Raw genomic sequence first — 13,879 nt, 5'->3', positions numbered from 1 at the left:
TTTTCTTTTCAGATTATCAAGGAGGTCCCCCCACCCCCTGCCGAGGAGAGCGAGGTAAGTGACAGGGTGTAGCCGGGTGGACAGGGCAGGGGAGCCGGGCAGAGAGATGGCTGAGTGCCCCGAGACTCCGCTCCATGCCCAGCAGAGCTAAGGCAGGCCCAGGCCCCCACTATATGTGATGCCGCGGGGAGGGAAACTGGTGTCTTTGGCCCTTTCCTAACTAGAGATTGAACAGGAACTGAACTAAACTGGCAGCCAAAGACAAAATAATTTGGGGGCTTTTCTCCCCACCGAAGACAAAATTTGAGATGCAAATATAGATGTTGTCTTATCCTTACAAGTATTTGGAGCTGCAAGGTACTGATTTCCATCTGAAACAAATGCTTTCGGGTTCTCTTCCTCCCTGCAGAAATGCATGCCTTAAGTGTACAGATCAGGGCAGATTTACCACATTCTCCAAATAAGTCATGTTTCTAGGAGCAGCTTCTTGCCAAAGTGTTTAATTTTTTCTTTAGTTTAAAGCACTGTTATCTAAAGATTTGCCAGACAATAACGAAAATGTGCTGGAGAGGGCTATGCTAATATTCTGCCCTTGCTCCCAAATCCTCATCATGTGAAGGAGAAAAAAAGACATTCCAGACCCTGTCACTAAATTGACCAGTAAGCGGTTCAGATGCCCAGGTGGTCTGGGTAGAACAGAGTGGAAGCACCAAAGGTCGATTGTGAGAAGGAGCATCTCTGGGCGGGAGGGCGTGGCAAGTGGATTTCTGCTCCTCAGGTCACTCCTGGGCTAGCTGGACTCCTGAATGAAATACCCCCCAATTTAGAAGCTGGGGTGCAGATCCAAAAACTCGAGGGACCAAAAGATAATATTGATGAAGTTTCATGTTCATTGTCCTCAGTCCCCAAGGCCTGTTGTGTGCAAACCAAGCACCACCCCCTCACCCTCCCTCTTCCCAGTGCCTTTGTCAAGTTTCCTACATACAGAAAGAATAATGATTAGGTTTAAAATTCCATGTGGCTCTTATATCCTGAAGCATATGCATGGAAGCCAAGGGATTTAATAGCTGCAATCAATTAAAGCGCATCTTATTGGAATGTTCACTTTCTGCCCAGAAATCAAGGGAGGAAATTACATTGCTGTGCGAAGAAGAAGAGGGAGGGAAAACCCCTCTTTACATCCACAACAGTAAAGCTCAACAAAACAATTTTGGAGGGGGAAAAAAAGTCCAAACAAGAAAATCACCTAGAATGAATGAGCCAAAAGCAGGGGAAGAGAAGTAGTTGAGTTTTTCCAGTTTCATCCAATATTTTTAGAGAAGTTGTACTTGCCTTCTGAAACAGAATGACAACCTCAGGATTCTTGAGATCTAAAGGGTTCCTTGTGTTGGGCTTCAAGACGCACCCCTGCGGGCCAGGGACAGGCTATGGGTCTGCTGATTGCCTTAGCATGTGTTGTTGGTCCTGAGAGTTTCTTGGCCCCGTGGGTTCCACGGCCCTAATATCCTGTTTAATGTGTTTTGGCAGAAAAAAAGAAGTCCCACAGAAACAGATAACGTAACTTGCCTATGCAAAATATTTTATGCAATGCTTTGAAAGTTACAGTCTAAACCTACAATACCTTCCCCACCCCAGCTCCCCATATCCAAATCCCGCAGTCCTCCAAGCACAGCTCATGTTCTACTGTCTCCATGAAGCACTCAGTAATTCCTTCCATCAGGACTAATCTCTCCCTTCTCTGGACTCCCAGGATATTCTACTGATTTTTCCTTGTGCATCAAAGTTCAAGACCATTAGCTACTTGAAGGTCAGGATCTATTCTAATTAACCTTTGAGTTATCTCCAAAGAGCTTAGCAGAACGCCTAACAATAATTGATAGCTATATGAAGTCAAACACTCTCTGCCAAGTATGTGAACAAGTTAATTATTCATTATTCAAGCTTTCATCAGTTCTATAACCATCATATCCAAAGGGAGGCATGTCTACTATTGTTCCAGTTTGCTATGCTGCCAAAAATACAAAATACCAGAAATGGATTGGCTTTTATACAAGGGATTTATTAGGTTACAAATTTACAGTTCTAAGGCCATAAGTGTCCAAACTAAGGTATCAATAAGAGGATACCTTCACTGAAGAAAAGCCTATGGCATCTGGAACACCTCTGTCAGCCGGGTAGGCACATGGCTGGCTTCTGCTGGTCCTTTACTCCCAGGTTCTGGTTTCAAAATGGCTTTCTCCAAAATGTCTCTGGGCTTCTGTCTCTCTCAGCTCCTGTGCATCCTTGCTTGTTCTCCCAGGGTGTTTCTCTCTAAGTGTCTGGGGGTCCTCTCTTAGCTTCTCCAGGGCAATCTCTGGGCTTTATCTCTTAGCTTAGCATCTCCAAATGTCTTTCTGTCTGCATCTCCAAGCATCTGGTCTGTGTCAGCTCCTGAGCTCTCTTGAGGACTCCAGTAAACTAGTCAAGACTCACCTTGAATCGGTGAGGTCACACCTCCATGGAAATAATCTAATCAAAAAGTCTCACCCTCAGTTGGGTTGGTCACATCTCCGTGGAAACAACCTAATCAAAAGATCCCACCCATAATAAGTCTGTACCCACAAGGCTGGATTAAAAGGACATGGCTTTTGTGAGGGACATAATAGATTCAAACCAGCACAACTATCTAAAGAACTAAATTTAGAAAACAAAAGCAATTGTACAAGTCTTATAATGAGCTCTCAGTGATCCTCTTTAATAGAGAATACCAAAATGCGTAATATAAAAAGCCATGATTTTCTGAGATGTCAGTAACCAGGAATGTTCCCCCTATATAAAGAGAATACAAAATTACTTGAGATTTCAAGATCTCAACAAAAGCCGGGAAGCTGCAATTTAGCAACTACCAGGGGCATGTTCTGGCTTAAGGGTCTGCTCTAATTGGCAGCAGAGTGAGGATACCTCACCAAGTCTCTCATTATTCCAGATAATTGGCACCCATGAGTATTTCATTGGATGGTGTAGTGCTAACTATAACCACTCTCCATGGATTTTCTGACTCCTTCTGGGATTTATCAAGATCACTAGACTGCAAAAAACAAGTGCTGGTTCAACTAGTTCGAGATGAAAGGACCCACGTAGACTGAGACTGGGGAAACATCAAGAGCTCCAGGGAGCAGCAACCCACCTCTTCCGGTGGGTCTCTTGGACCCTCACTGAACACGTCTCTGCTGCTTTCTGGGAATTTCCTCCCTTCTGCCCTCCCTCACCTGACCTCCTCTGACTCTACCTGATGGCATTTCTAGACCATCATTCAGCTCTTGCCCCACCCTTGACTGCCTCAGTTTCTGTCTTCTCATTCCCAAGAGAGAAATATATTCAGACCAACTCATCTTTTCACTCCAGACCATACCTCATACATCATAGGTTGTGGCTAACCTGTGGACTGGCTGCCCTCGGGTCAGGTCCCCACTCCTTACCCAATCAGGTGCGGCCAAGGGAAGGGTCATGTCCTTCAAAATAGGCCCCCAGGCTCCTCCGCACAGCGAAAGGAGTCACCCCGAGAGGGAAGAGTGGAAGTGACTGGGCACCATGGCCTTCAGGACTACTATGGCCATTCTCCAAACTTCCATTTAATTAAATATCAGAAAACCGAGCACAGTGCGAAACAGATGCCACCTGCTTCCGCCACCTGCCATTCTTACAGGTTCCCAAAGATCCCACTAATACTTGAAAAGTAACACATAACAGAAAGCCCCATGACTGAGCAGTGGGGCCCTAAGCAACTACATATCTCAGACACACACAGATCTACACAAGAGGTTAACAGTGTTAGGAAAGAGAAGTACTTTTCTTTGCCCAACCCTTCTCTTATTCTATAGAATGCATAGCACACACTTCTGCAGTTTTCTTATTTAAACACCCTGCCTTGGCCAGGCCTGGCCTGGACAGATTAATAGTGCATTTCACGTGCTGGTGAAAAACAATACCATCCCTTCTTGGGGTTCTCCCTTACTCATTTCCCTTTGAAACTCTCTGGCATAATCAATTAAATATGATGTCAGGAGTAAATCAAGCAAGTACCCAAACTACAGACCTGGACATTAAAAGTATAAACATTGTACTTTTTAGCCTCAGGTGAATGAAGTCCTCAGGATCTGACTCAAGGACATTGGGAAAAATAAACAGGATAGAGGTAAAAGGTATATAAGTAGCCGCCACATTGTTGTTGTTTTTAAGATTTAAATTACTTATTCATTCAACAACTCTGGACTGAGGGCCTGCTAGTTGCCATGAGTAACAAGTCTGAGATTGCCTGCAGGGAGTTTATTTTAAGAGAAGGCTTGTAAAGTTGATGTTCTAGTTAATTGTCTCCCGACAAGTAAGGGGAAAAGGGAGCTATTTTTGAGGGATATTGCATGTGAGTCTGTAAAAATTAATAGGCATTGGTAGAGATGACAGTTACTGAGTATTTTCAGCGATCCAGGCAGCTGCACAGAGCACTTTTCCTAGAACATTGCATTTCACCTTTCGACAGCTCTGGGACGTGGGTGGGCCCTCTTAGATGAAGAGCTGAGGCACAGCAAGGTTGAAACGCTTTCCCGAGATCACACAGGTATTGGGATGGCACCAGAATTCAAATTTGTGCCGGAAAGGGAAGTGGAGCAATCCCCCTCACCAGAACCTGAGGAACATGGAGCTCCTGTTCCAGCAGGGAGGATCCAGACCTCTGTGTGAGCATCGGACGCTCCCTTCCTGCGTGGTGACACTACCCACCCAAGCCCAGGTGGCATCAGACGGGGCCCACAGCCCCTTTTGATTGACACAAAGGAGGCCACTTGTTTTCTGCAGTCTGTCCATGGCCCTAGTTGTACTATTCTCTTTTGCTCTCCTTACTGAGCCTTGCATTTCCTGGCTGCCTTCTCTTTCACAATAGCAATAGTGCTTCTTTCCTGCATGTGTCGCTTGGAAATTCACATGGTGCCATCTCTTTGCAGGAAGAAGATGATGATGGCCTGCCTAAGAAAAAGTGGCCTACAGTAGACGCCTCCTACTATGGTGGGCGAGGCGTTGGGGGCATTAAAAGGATGGAGGTAAGATTGCAGCGTAACATGCACGTATCTATGTGTGACTACTCGACAATGGAACACAAAAGCAAATTGGTGAAAATTCCTACTTGAGGTCTGGTGGGGATGCGGTTTGTGAAGCAGAAAGATGGGGAAATGGGAGATACAGCTTATCGGTGCTCCCCCCATATCTCACCCACCGTGAGTCAGAGCAGGTGACTCGTCTGCTCAGACCTCCCAAAGCTTTCTTCTCTCACCCGAATGAAATCCAAAGATCTCACCTGGGCCTGTGAGGCCTTCACTTGTGCTGTCCCACTGCCGGGACAACTTCCTCCCCTAAACACCCATCCTCGTGGCTCACTCCCTCTGCTCTCCCCCTTACCCCTTCCCACATCTCCCCCTCCTCCCCGGCCCTCAAAACCCAAAGAAATTGAGGGTTGGGTGGACTCACATTTGTGATTACCATTCTCAAGGGGCAACATATTCTATTTTTTCATTTTGTTTTCTCGTATTTTATTTCTTTCAGGTCCGTTGGGGAGAAAAGGGCTCCACAGAAGAGGGTGCTAAGCTGGAAAAGGCAAAGAATGCCAGAGTCAAGATGCCGGAGCAGGAGTACGAATTCCCTGAGCCTCGAAATCTCAACAACAATATGCGCAGGCCCTCTTCCCCCCGCAAGTGGTACTCGCCGATAAAGGTGTGTCTCTCTCTGCTCAAAAATCCGTCTTCATTCCTGATGAATCACTTGCATAGCAAGGATCGGAATCTTTTGACATGACAACCTGTCAAAACCAAAATCTGCTGATCTCAGGGGAACGTATTTCTAAAGTTACGGATTTGGAAGTACAAGCAATTACTTGCTCAATGTCCATATTACCAAGGTGTAGAATGATACTGTTTAAATCACCGTGGCAGCTAGTGGAAAGAGCATGGACTGTGAGTCAGATGACTGGGGTTGTAACTGCAGAGTGTCATAAATTTTCATAACATCCCATAGCTTCACTTAGTCGGCAGTTCCACAATCTAACAACAATGGCAGGATTCTCCTTGATGCCTAGACTCTATTCCTCTTGCCCTTGTGTCATAAGCCCCATTCGCCTTTTCGCGAGCCTCCCACAAGTGTTTCAGGATGCACCGGTGGACTGTGGGAGATCCAAGGCCCCAACTCAGAGCTCCAGCCTCTAGCTCCAAGTTGCAAGCAAAATTGGGCCAACTCCAAGACCTCAAATGAAAGACCCACTGTGAGAGCAAGCTTTCATCACCACACACACACACTCACACACTCTCCCACACACACATACACCAAGACCTACCCCTCTTCCAATTCCAACAAAAATAATTCTCATCATTCTCTGAGTTATTTGCTAATTTTAGAGCCCTCCTGCTATGAAATCAAAAGAAACACTATTTCGAATCAGTGACATGAAATTTTATTGGTAGTTGTCTTTCCCAGTTGAGCTAGCACATGCTCACACCAGTTGCGATGCATTTTCATTTTGGTTTGCCGTGTTGTGTTTAAAACAGTGAGATTCTTTTTTAAGATAAGCAACCCTGGGGCAACAGACTGAACTCTGGAAAGATGGGGGCGAAGTACAGCTTGTTTGACTAACATCAGCTGTTTGCTTCTAATTATTGTCTAATGTGGAACATGCAGTGGCGTGCGAGCAAGTCCAGACAGGAAGGAGCCAAACAGAACCTCAGAGATGAAGAGGAAAGGGGGTTTTCTTATTGTGTCACTTTCAGGAATCTGTACTTTGTAACTAATAAAATATCTTTGGTTGTAGCCAGGTTTTCATTTCTGTAATCTTGGACGTTGGAAAGACTAGGAATTCTGTTTGCAAAATCCAATTTCTGCTTCAGAGCATGTTATTCCTTTAGTAACTGGTGGTTTAAGACTGAGTTTTATGAAGTAAATAAGGATATGGACAAGTACATTTCAAAACCTAAAAACTTGGAATTAGTATTGATTCAATGGGTGTTTGTATTGCACCCTCTACGTGCCAGACGCCGAGTATACAGAGGCTCGCAAACTTGGCTGAGTGTCAGCATCACCCGGGAGAGCTTCATAAACACAGATCCCAGATTCCACCTCAAATCTGATGGTTCAGAGCCCCACAAGAGGCCTCCAGAACCACACCAACCCTCACCACTGGCTCACTTTGTCTTGACAAGTGAAACTCTTCATCCTTCTCCCTTTTCAAATTTCACACGCAAACTCCCCACACGATAGTTTTACTCCCCTGCTTCCCGAATGACGCCTCCCTCCACAGCCTCTGCCTTTGGTCTTCCTCCTCGCGCACGGTGTTAAACCACTGGCTCTCCAAGGTGGTCCCTGAACTGGCAGCACCACTATCAGCGCACCCCAGACCTGCCGAGTTAAAACCCCATCTGGGTTTTCACAAGCCCTCCAGATGACTCCGATGCAGGCTCAAGTCTGAGATCCACTGGGCAAACCGTGCCCTGCAGTCGCCCATGTCCCCCTTTCTGGCTGCAGCCTTGGGACTTGTTCTTTACCTTGGACTTGTTCTCTGGTCACCATTGAGTTAGACTCTTTTACTTTTAGAGGGTTCCAGACAGGCCTGCTTTCAAATGCAAGTTGTCCCTGAAGTTCCTAGCCCGCATTCCATGGGAAGTCCCCCGAGTGCAGGAACTGCGAGGGCAAGAAGCCATTATCACACCTTAGTGATTTCTCAGAAGCCTCAGCAAGGGGAACCCACATTCCAGTTCACAGTGTGTCCATTTAAATCACAAATACAGCTGCAGGGTTAATGTTTAATAGCTGGCAATCTGAGTGTCAAGGAATCACCAAAGAGACCAGATTGGAAGTGCCCATGAGGCTGGTGGATGCTCCAGGCGCCTGGGGCTAGACTCCCTTGTTTTGACCTGAGTAAGTGCAAAGGCTTCTCTTGCCAGTGCTCACTCAGCTAGCTCTCCTAGGAAGGAGGTGGAGGAGGAGCCCAGTGGTTTAGTTTTCCATGTTTATGAGTCATTCTACCAGATTGGGTCCCCGGGGGCACCCACGATGCTCAATCCATCGTTGAACCCCCAGTGTACAGCCCCGTGGCTGACACCAAGTCGGAACCCATCATCGCTTGTTAAAGAGCTGAGCATGGGATGTGATCATGAAACCCCTCCCACGGCATCATGCTGGGGAGACCATCTCCTGGGACCCACGAGGATCACGCTGGTACTCTCCATCCAAAGAAAGTGGCTGCCTTCTTGCCATCTCTTTGAGGAGAGGAGAGAAAAAGAGGTCCTTGTAAGTGTGCCTGGGTGGGATGGGTGACAGAAGGGCAGAAACAAGAAGATTGGAGAATAGCAGGACAGAAAGGAATTCACACGTAGTAATTGTACCTTTCCTCCAGAAGAAGAACAGATATCACCAGAACCTCTGCATCGTAGAGTCTAGCACGATGCCTGCTCCAGCCTCAATGCCACGGACAGTCGCTGGGCCTTGGACAAAACATTTATCCTCTGCTTCCCTTTCCTGATTGGTCAGGGTCCTGGCAGGAAACAGAAGGCACACTCAAAAGTGTTGAGCTAACAGTGCAGAATGAAGAGCCTCTTTACAGAGGTGCAGCCGGCTTCAGCAGACACATAAGAATGGTGAGGCCCCAGGAACTAGCAACAGAGAGAGCTGTTAAACCCCTAGGCTGAAGCTATCTTTTAAATGGTACCTAATAATCTACCTAATATCCTTGATTTTGCCTCTTGACCTGCAAGCCTAAAATATTTACTCTCTGACCCTTTATAGAAAAGGTTTACTGACCCCAGCCCTAGAGGGATGTAGCCACTGCTAGAGCTCAGTGGGGCTGGGAGGAGAAGAAGGAACAAATTCCCTGGCCTCTCCCTCACCTTCCATCCATGCCGGTGCTACTCCTTGGCCAAACCCACAGGAAGTGAGAGGATGCCTTCTGTAGAGGGTCTGCCTTCCAGGGCAGAGAGCAAGGCGGAGACACAGAGAATGGACAGGGGGCTTGTGGGGAGCAACCAGCCCACTCCCTGTCCCCTTTTCTTGCCCACTGTCCTGGAACACAGCTTTCAGGAGGTACTGGGACCATTCCTAGTTCACCAGTAAAAGTGGCCAGAATCATTTACATATTTAACTGCATTGCATTTGACTCACCCTTTTCATGCATTCCATGAAATTGATTTGAGAAGAAGAGAAGCAGGTGGGCATATTTGCTGAGCAAACCCCGTGGGAACCCCTGTGGGGCAGGGAGCTACACCAAGCTCCTCAACTCCCTTCTGTAATTTAAGGCACTGACCACACTGGCCACAATTCACCCCGTCCTCATTCCAGGCCCCTGATCAGGAAGTTTTCCCTGATGTTTGGCTTGAATTTTCCTTTGGTCAGTTTTTATCCCCTGGATGTACAGTACCCCGTGCTTCTCATTAGATGGCAGCTAACCATTTCAGACAAGTTAAGTAATGCCCTTCTATGTGGCCACCAGATGGATTCAAGCCAGGACTGTTTTCAGGTTTGTGGGGAGGCTCGCAGCCTTCACAAAAACCATTTTTTCCTCCTTTTCCAGTAGCTCGTCCACATGACTGAAAATGACAGAAATGGCAGGCAGAGGAGGAAAGCCAGACCTTGGCTTGCTGGGCCGACTGTTCTCCGAGAGAGCCAGATAGCAAATGGGGGCTGAGTGATGTGCAGGGCCTGGGAGATTGGTGGTCGTCTGCTCCTTTTACACCAGGTCCTTCTGTCATCCTTGACCTTAAACACCTTAACCTTGTAGACAAGCAGTGTTCTGTCATGAAACTGCTCTGGATGAAGCTGGATGTAGCCAAGTAAGACATCCCAGAGCTTTAAGGGTTGTCAAATGTGCTGCTGATATTGAACAGACTTTTGTCCCTCTCTGGCTACTTTTTAGAATAATTCCAATCTTTGTTTTTAAGAAAGACCAAAGAAGAAGAAGAGAAAAGCAAAACAAAAATTACCTTGTGTGTGTATGTGGGGAAAGGTTGCAACTTTATGCATTAATTTCATTCATTTGAGGGGAAACATTGATCAGATTATTTACCATATATTTTGAGGTGCAAAAATTTAGTTGTCAGTCTATGGTCACTCTATAAGTTGAACTGTTCTCGAAATTCTCAACCTCCGATTAACTTCAACTGGCTAAGGCAAACAAGCCAGAAGAAGAAAAGACACAGCTGTTGCCTGGCAAAAAAATTAAAAAATTAAAAAAATAAAGGAGGGAGAGAGGAAGGAAGGAAGGAGGGAGGGAGGGAGGGAAGGAAACTGAACCACAAACATCCATGCATCAGGTGCTTTGAGTGACACCTGCAGAGACATTCCCAGCATATTCATGTTGTTTGTAAAGAAACAAGAGCTGGAGTTTACATTGAACTTCCAGTTTGTCTGCCTTTGTGAACTGGAAGTTTTTGTCTCAAACTGAGATACACAGGGAGTCTGGAACTGGTAAAATTCTCATTTTATCCTACAGTGTCAACCTCATTTGGGAGGAAGCTATTTTTAATTGTCAGCTAATACAGCCTGGCCGAGGGTGGCCAGATATGTGGAGAAAGCTTTGTTTTAGCTTCACAGCAGCAGTTCAAAGTTCTTTGTAGGGAGTGAGGGCCAGTGTCTTGCAGTGTATCACGTGGAGAAGCTGTACATGAAGGACACCTAAATCTGAGATGAATAAAGTGGAGTCAACTCAGAGGGGTCCTTTTCCAGGTTTTAGATAAAGCCGGGGGCTGGATGGAAGAATTTCCTAAGGCTTTTCTGGCCGCAAAGAGATATGTTCTTCATAAACCATAAGTTTCTGACTAATTCCGAAAATCAGGGTTCAAAGAGCCTCTGTCCTGCACTATCTTTAACTTTAGACAGTTAGCCTCTTCTAAACAGTTTACTTCGGCTCTTGCATAAAACCTACCGGATTTAGATATAGATTGTGTTGGTTACACCACAGGCCGGGGACTTTGAGGTCATTTGTGAGAAAGTCAGAACTTAGAAAACTGCAGGGGCAAGTGGAACAAGCCAGTCTTGCCTTCGCCAGAACAGCCCACTCAGCGACGGCCCGCAGGAAGCGCTCGCCATGTTTGGGCAGGGTTCCAAGTGACATCCCTGCCCTCGCTCAGTTGTTTCTCCCAACAACCCTCGGAAGTAGAAACTATGATTACTCCCACTTTTCAAGTGGAAAAACTAAGGGATGGAGAGGCTAAGTCACTTGCCCAAATGCTTGCTGCTAGTAAGATGTTTCTTGGTTTATTTTATTAAGTGCAATGCATCCACATGGGCTAGCAATGAAATCCATTTATTCATTAAACAGAAGAGAAAATCCAAATATCGTGAAAGAGCATCTGGCCTCCCCGACACTTCACTGGAACTGCCAGGCTTTGAAGTCCATGGCAGAATGATAACAGGAAGTTCAAATATACTACACAAGGTTTTCCAAATAATTTTTAGAGTAGCCTCTACTATTAGTACATTCCTTTTTAAAAATGGCAATTGATAATTTAATGATGTACAATTACTTTTTGAAAAATACTCATGCAGGATTGTCAGGAAGAAAACAACACACTCAAGGGGCTGGAAAGAAGGACGGGGAGCCTGGAGGAGAAGCCCTTCTTAGGAAACTTCACGGAATGACATTTGGCAAGGGCCTGGGCCAGACAGGAGCCGTGGGAATGGCGGGGCAGGGTGGCCAGGAAGAGACAGCTAGAGAGCTGTTACAGAGGGAACATCCATTCGACGCGGTCACAGTTGGATTTGAGGAAGTGGCCCGGAGAGAGGAGTTGGTGGTGATTCTCTGGGGTCTGCCTTGCCTGACTGGGTGACCAGAGGTGCCAGGAGCCAGGACAGGGCATGCAAAAGGACGAGGAGGTTTGGGGCAAAGGTAATTCATTCACTTTGTGCTGTGTTTGATTTTCGATAACTGTTAGATATCTACATAGCAATTAAGGTAGAGCTGGAGCTGATCTGGGTATCTGATTAGATTCAAGAGGACTAAGCTGAGGATAGAAACTGAGTCATCAACAAATTGGTAGAATATCAACTTGTGAGACCCAGGAGAGGAGCAAAAGAGGCTGAGAAGGAATCATTGGAGGGCTGGAATGAAGCAGGCAGAGGCTGGTGGCACGGAGGCCAAGGGTGGGTATCTGAAGGGATCCAGTAAAATGAGCCCCAGAAGGTGGCCAAGGCGTTCGGCAATCTGGACGCTGGGGGTGACTTCACCAGAGCAGTTTCAGTGGAGGGGTGGGGGCAGAGCCTAGCTGCAGGAGCTAAAGAGGAATGAGACATGTGCCTTGAGGGAGAGCGGGATGTGGGGCTGGAGGAGCACAGACTTGAGGACGGATATACACGTTCTTAGAAAGTGCAAATTATTGGCTTCTTACATTCTGCATTACATTCTTGCTTTTCCGTGTTTCTACAGAGCCTCCTTAATTGTCATCTTACTGACATTTAGTGAGTGCTTACCGTGAGACAAATACTTGCCTTTCCTTCAATATCTGATTTTAAGCCTTATGACAAGTCTGCAGGTGGGTAGTACCGTGATGTCCATTTTATAGGCAAGAAAAGTAGCTGAGGGAGATTAAACAGCTTGTCCAAGGCTGCATCGCTGGTGAGGGGTAGACCCAGAATTTGAACTCCCGTCATTGGACTGCAGTCACATTGCATGCAATCAACTGCACTAGCCTCTTGCCACAAGGAAACATAATTTACTACTCCTTCTCCTATTATTGTACATCTTAGGTGGTTTCTTTGCTATGCATGTAGCTTTAAATTTCTGCTGGGCTGATTAATACACTTGTTCGACAGCCAAATTTTCTTCTTTCAGCCCTGTCTCCTCGCTCCCTGTTTGTCACAGAGTTGAGTGATGAGCACACACGCTTGGGTGGGCTGATCTACATGGCCAAATCCTGGCAGTCTCCCCCAAAAAGGAAAAGAAAATGAAAAAGAGGCATTCATCCAGGAAATCCACTTGGTTATGTCCTGAAATATAAATGCTTATCCCAGAGAACCTTAAAGGAAAACATTTAACTGATGATTGAAATGGTTTAATACAGAAAACCATGCTGAACACAGCCAGCAGGGCTATCCAGCATTCTAAAGTCATTTCAAAATATTTTTCAAGGCGTTCATAAACTCCTGGCCAAAAGTGATGAGAAACACCACACTTAGCAAGACAACATTTAACCCACAAGAACTCAAACAAACATTTGATAAACACTCAAGAATACACTTTTTTTTTGTCTCTGTAGAGGACCCACCGGAAAATAACAATTTCAGAGCATGGAGCCTTCAAGATGATTTTCTTCAATTAACGCTGCCACTAAAACAGCTTTATGTCAGGAACTTGAATTCTGTGGACTTCCCCAGCCTTTCCAGAACTATCATTCAAAAGCCTCTTCCAAAGCAGTGTTTTCAAACATTCCTGACTGAGACCCCAGCAGGAATACATTTTACATCTTCACCCAATATCTGCTCCCGCGTGCACGTGCACGCGCGCACATACACACGTGATCATACACATTTAACTAAAACAGCTTTCACAAAATAATAACTATCCTTTCCAGATGCAATTAACTTCATATTTTCTTTTCTGTTTTATTTCATTTCTTAAAAATTCTGGTCCTGACACACTAAATTGATTTTGTGATGGTTTAAAGGGTCACAATCCACAGTTTATAAACTTCGTTTTAAAGTGCTGTGGCCAGAAACTCTGCATGAGGAGGAAACCAGAAAGTATATGGGCTTTGGCTTAGAGAGACCCACGTCCCAGTCAACACCACTCCACTTCCCAAGCTGTGCAACTGTGGGAAGTTACTTGTCCTCTCTAACTCTTCTTTTCCTCTCCGTGACTTTGGGGCTGTTAGGAGAATGA

General features: G+C 45.9%; 1 protein-coding gene across 2 annotated transcripts in view; it reads left to right on the top strand.

The window, feature by feature from the left end:
- The window catches only part of ANTXR1 (ANTXR cell adhesion molecule 1), a 235,082-nt gene that overhangs the window by 159,123 nt on the left and 62,080 nt on the right, over positions 1 to 13,879 (top strand). For both annotated transcript variants that reach the window (XM_037806755.1, XM_037806756.1), the window contains exons 14-16: positions 13 to 54; positions 4,977 to 5,072; positions 5,572 to 5,739. In XM_037806755.1, the coding sequence (XP_037662683.1) occupies positions 13 to 54; positions 4,977 to 5,072; positions 5,572 to 5,739 (306 nt within the window). The remainder of the gene's footprint in view (positions 1 to 12; positions 55 to 4,976; positions 5,073 to 5,571; positions 5,740 to 13,879) is intronic.

This window comes from Choloepus didactylus, chromosome 17 (genome assembly GCF_015220235.1).
Source record: "Choloepus didactylus isolate mChoDid1 chromosome 17, mChoDid1.pri, whole genome shotgun sequence".
NCBI lineage: Eukaryota > Metazoa > Chordata > Mammalia > Pilosa > Megalonychidae > Choloepus > Choloepus didactylus.
This window is presented reverse-complemented; position numbering and strand designations above follow the sequence as displayed.